This window comes from Phoenix dactylifera, unplaced genomic scaffold, assembly GCF_009389715.1.
Source record: "Phoenix dactylifera cultivar Barhee BC4 unplaced genomic scaffold, palm_55x_up_171113_PBpolish2nd_filt_p 000285F, whole genome shotgun sequence".
NCBI lineage: Eukaryota > Viridiplantae > Streptophyta > Magnoliopsida > Arecales > Arecaceae > Phoenix > Phoenix dactylifera.
The window spans coordinates 537,946-542,866 of record NW_024067769.1 but is presented as its reverse complement, the minus strand read 5'-3'; the positions used below and the strand labels follow the sequence as shown (position 1 = coordinate 542,866).

General features: G+C 43.1%; 1 protein-coding gene across 1 annotated transcript; it reads right to left on the bottom strand.

Moving 5' to 3' along the window:
- Positions 1-1,153: 1,153 nt before the first annotated feature.
- On the bottom strand, positions 1,154-2,523 carry LOC103699333 (zingipain-2-like). Its single transcript, XM_008781363.4, has 2 exons — positions 2,046-2,523; positions 1,154-1,922 (listed from the first exon to the last, which is right to left on the bottom strand). The coding sequence occupies exons 1-2, from the start codon at positions 2,461-2,463 to the stop codon at positions 1,330-1,332; spliced, it is 1,011 nt and encodes a 336-aa protein (XP_008779585.3). The 5' UTR covers positions 2,464-2,523; the 3' UTR covers positions 1,154-1,329.
- Between the last annotated feature and the right edge of the window lie 2,398 nt (positions 2,524-4,921).

Below are 4,921 nucleotides of genomic sequence, written 5' to 3'. Positions count from 1 at the left end.
AGTTCAAAAGAGATATAATGCAGGCTTATGCAATGAGTGACTTAGGGCCAATGCATTATATTTTGTTAATTGAAGTATTCCAAACACAAAATGAGATTTTCATTTCTCAAAAGAAGTATGCAAAAGGCATTATTAAAAAATTCAAGATGGGAATATGCATGTCAGTTTCTACTCCCTTGGTTGCAAATGAAAAGTTGAAGGATGATGGTGTTAAGAAGGCAAATGCTAAAATGTATAGAAGTTTAGTTGGTAGTCTCTTGTATCTTACAGCTACTAAACCAGACATAATGTTTGTTGTAAATTTACTTTCCCGTTACATGCAAGAACCAAGTCAGAACCATTATGAGTTCTTAGATACTTGAGAGGCACTCTTGATTATGGGATTCTTTACAAGGCTGGAGAATGTTCAAATCTAATTGGTTACAGTGATAGTGATAGAGCTGGTTGTTTGGAAGAGCACAAGTGGCTATGTTTTTTCTCTTGGTTCAGGCATATGTTCATGGGCATCTATGAAGCAGAATATTGTGGCACAATCTTCAGCAGAAGCAGAATATGTGTTTACAGCAAAAGCAACTTCACAAGTTGTGTGGCTGCGAAGAATTCTTGAAGACATTGGAGAAAGACGGGAAGAAGAAACCATATTGTTTTGTGACAACAAATCAGCCATTGCTATTGAAAAAAAATCCAATCAGTCATGATCGTACCAAGCATATTGCAATCAAATACCATTTCATAAGGGAAGCTATAGAGAATAGTAAAATTCAGCTCAAGTATTTTAAGAGTAAAGAGCAGCTAGCAGATATATTAACAAAGGCACTCCCAAAGCACAAGTTTTGTTATCTCAGAAATCTCATTGGAGTTGTCAAGAAATTGCATTAAGGGAGAGTGTTGGAAGTTAATGCACTTAGAACTTGTTTTAATTATTGTTGTTTTTCCTATGCAGTCCAAGTTGTATTGTCAATGTATCTCTTTATTTCTCTATGTTCATGTCTGCTATCTTTAATGTTCTAGAACTGTCCAATGTGTTTTGAAAAAAATTTGAAAGCCCTACTGTCTCATATGTAAGTCTTCAAGACATAAGAAAAAGCCCTGAAGAATATTGCCTCTATTACTCTCTACACATCTGATTTATGAGCTTTGCTGCAGCAACTCAAGCTTGATTAAATTAGAAACTTTATTCAGATTCTTTAGACAACCAACAATTACATGACAGAATGATATAAACATTATTTCCTCTCTCTCTCTTTTTTTCCTTCTTCTATTTTTTGTGTGGGGAAGGATTCCTCTTAAGTTATTGTAAGAAAATGACACTGTAGAAGATCGTTGAACTTATGCTGTTGGGTAAGAAGCAAGCTTGGCAATACCGCAGAGCCCTTCCGGTGCAGCAACATCACGCTGGATGCGCATGTATCCCATCTCACCCCAAGTTGTACCCCATGAATTCTTTACCAGCCAATATTTAGTCCCATCCTCAGCTGTCCCGTAACCAACAGCGGTCACAGCGTGGTTCATATTCGTTTCACATGCACCGGTGAAGATGCCACCTTTGTAGTGGCGGAAGTCTTGTCCACTACCATCGATGCCAACTGAAACAGGCTGGTTCGTGACGGCCTGCAAGAGCGAGGACTCGTCATTTGCAGGCACGCTCTCGTAGCTGCCGATAGTAGCTGCCGATGATGATGCCCTGTTGGTGTCACAAGTGCCATCATTTGCCCTGTAAGGGTAGTTATTTTCAGTTGTTATCCCTCCATTATTAATGACGTATTGGAAGGCACCAGTCATAAATCCCCCGTGGCATCCGTGGTTTCCATCGTTAGCATCACAGTCCACGAGTTGTTGCTCCGACAGATAGACCAAGTTGCCGGTCTTGATTTGAGTAATCGCTTCAATGGCAGCCACAGAAGAGAATGCCCAACAGCACCCTACGTACGTACATGTTGTTGGTTAGATAACTTGTTTGTGAGCCATGTTAATTACTCGATGACATCTTTCATGTATCTTGTTGTTCTTTAAATTTAAATAACTCATTGTACGCCATATCTTACCGCACGAGCGTTGATTCTTGACGGCAGTAACTGCACCTCTGGTTCTCCAGTCCATGCTGTGAGGCGCGTCGGTCAGGTTGGCGTACTGAAAGCTTCCTGTCTTGGACTCCATAGGCATGGGCTTGAATCCAAGGTGAGAAGCCTTGAACTCCCCGTTGGTCATGTCGGCAAACTGGTTGAGGCCAAGCTTATACTTGCGATCGCCAGCTTTATTGACAGACTCGATGTACTCGTAGTTGTCCCTGAAGATTTGGAATCGTCGCTCCTTCTCTGCTGCGTCCATGTAGACCCGCCCATACTGAGCCATCCACTGCTCGTGCCTCCTCGACATAGGCTCGTCAGCAATGCCATGAGCCGTGGCTCCAGAGACCCAAACACCCAAGACCATCAACGTGAGCACAAAGCATTGGTGAGCCATTGCTGTGGAAACACTTGATTTGGAATGGTGCAGCAAAGAGCAAGGGTGGCTTGAGTGTTTATATAGTGGTTTGCCTTGGAAGAAACCTGTTGTGACACGGTTCAGGAGAAGACTGGTGTCGCCTCGTGAACCACAATATAATGATCCAAACGAGCATTGTGCACCCAATTTCGCTCTGGGTTGCTATGTGTGGCCTCCTGTATAGCGCATCTTGTTGCATGTGAACGAATCTTTAGATGTCCGACCTCCATGATCAATAATTTGGCTTTTCTTCCTCGATCGTCCTCAGTCTTTTTCCTGATTAAAATATCTTGGGTAGCTTGTGATGGCTTGTATAGCGCATCTTGCAATTGATTAAGACATACAGTAATTGGTCCCTCATCGAAGTAGACGGGTGTTGGGTCATAGTGTCATGTTTTAGAGTTTCTCCGAGAATGGATACACGGGATGTCATAGTCAAGCACCGATGACCGGAAAGGAGTCAACAACATGCAACGAAGACGTAAGGTAATCAGCATCTTACGTTGGTGGTTTAAAAAAAAAATAAAGGAGGCTACCAGAATGATTATGCATTGTCAAGTCTTTGGCGTGGTACAAATATAATGTAATAACACATATTGACTTGTGTATGAGCCCTATACCAAAAACGTATACATGATGGCCAAAACATAAATAATTGACACCACCCAAAATTATAATGGATTGAAAAATAATTTGCATAAGAATTGTTATAAAATACAAGGATATTTATAATTTGGTCACTTAACCGATAATTTAAATATTGATGGAATTATTTACACATTTTATCTCAATGGAGAGATTGATTATAGAGATAGTTTCTTCATTTTTACCTATGATTACTAAGTTTGCAAGTGACGTAGGAGGAAGAAAAGGGTAAAAGAAGTACCAAAGACATGGATTAGATAAAAGAAAGAAACTAAATCAACCTCCACGCAATTTGATTCATAGATTCTTGATATGTGTAACTAGAAAAATTAAAATACAGCCACAAAAATCTTTAGAGTTGGTCAGGCTTTCATTGTAGAGAAAACATATAATATCATGATAAAAGCCTAAGAGAGCCCATTTAGTATAAGTATCATTACAGTTGTTCTAAAAATTGACATTGGTTCAAAATGAAGCTTTACTGTTGCTTTTAATCATATAAATTAGAATTATTTTTAGCCAGAGTTTTTTGAGTTATGGTTGCAAACAGTTCGATTAATGCTTCATACCATCCCGAACTCAGCAGCGCTGCGACAAATTTCTTGCTGACTCTGGGCCCCATTCTCCCAAGTTGAATCTGATTACAATTGAAAGTGATGCTCATGTCCAGATCGTGATGACAGCCGCCGCCGAGGGAAAAGGTGAAAGAAGCAATTAGTTAGCCTTGGACCCTCTGCTTGAACAGCGGTCGGAGGGAGACCAGGCCATGCAGCGAGGCTTTATCGGACGTTGAGATCCCCTTGGCCGGACGCTTCGATTGCTTGCGATAGAAATTGACGGGAAAGGAAGGGGCTACCGACGCTTCACGGCAATTTTGGGATTATCACAAGATTTTTTTTTTTTTTTGAATCCAAAGGATTTTTTGGTTTTATTCTATGTTGATTTGAGATACAACCATCTCGTTTATCAAGAAAGAGAATGTTTTCTTCTTATTCCTCTATCAGAATTGTTGCTGGAAATTGGACCCGGGGGCCGCCGCGAAGCCGGGGAAGGAGGAGCTCCGCTGCTGCAGGGGGCGGACGGCGGTGCGCCGGCCGGCTGCGTCCTCCGCTGCGGGGGTGTGCGAGCGTCCGAAGAGGGGTGGTGCGTCCAGTCCAGTCCTGTCCTGCAAAAAAGCCGGTGGCCGGGCTCCCCGGCGCCGGCCCTCCGATGCCTAAGTCAGAGGGGGCAAATATGTGGAGAGAGCGGGGGGGAGAGTATGTGGAGAAGACAGAGAGAGCTTCGGGTTTTTCCTCCCGTTTTGGTCCTCTCTCCCTTTTCCCTCCAGGTTTCTTTTTATAGGAGGATTTTTGTTACCTGGGAGGTGACAGGAGGTTTGTCCTGTTTTGTAATAATTGGGCACGATTTGGCCCATTAATGGCGTAATGGAGAACGGGACCGGATCAGACCGGAATCAGGGAGTTGTCACGGTCGATCGGACCTGTTGGAGTGGTTGAACCGCCGGCTGTGGTGGGCCTGGGGTCCGTGGATGGTAAGTGCATTTATTACCGAATGAACCGGCGGTCAGGGAGAGCCATACGTTCTGATGGTTCAGTGATCCGGAGATCGTTTTGGGCCGTGTTCATTAAATGCCTGAGTGCATCGGAGACTTGAGGGAGTCTCATGCATTAATGGCAGGTCGTGCCGAACGCCTGAGGAGATCTTATGCCTTGATGGCTTGGAGATAGTGGCAGGTCGCAAGCCGTAGGAGTTGTCAAGTCCCTTGGACTTTAGGCGGAGGTTGAACATTTGG

What these genes read in the sequence shown, in the direction of transcription:
- LOC103699333 (XM_008781363.4), bottom strand. Translation starts at nt 2,463, where the DNA reads ATGGCTCACCAATGCTTTGTGCTCACGTTGATGGTCTTGGGTGTTTGG. An exon ending in CAAGAATCAACGCTCGTGCG is followed by an intron (nt 1,923 to 2,045) that starts GTAAGATATGGC and finishes GTACGTACGTAG; the next exon opens with GGTGCTGTTGGGCATTCTCT.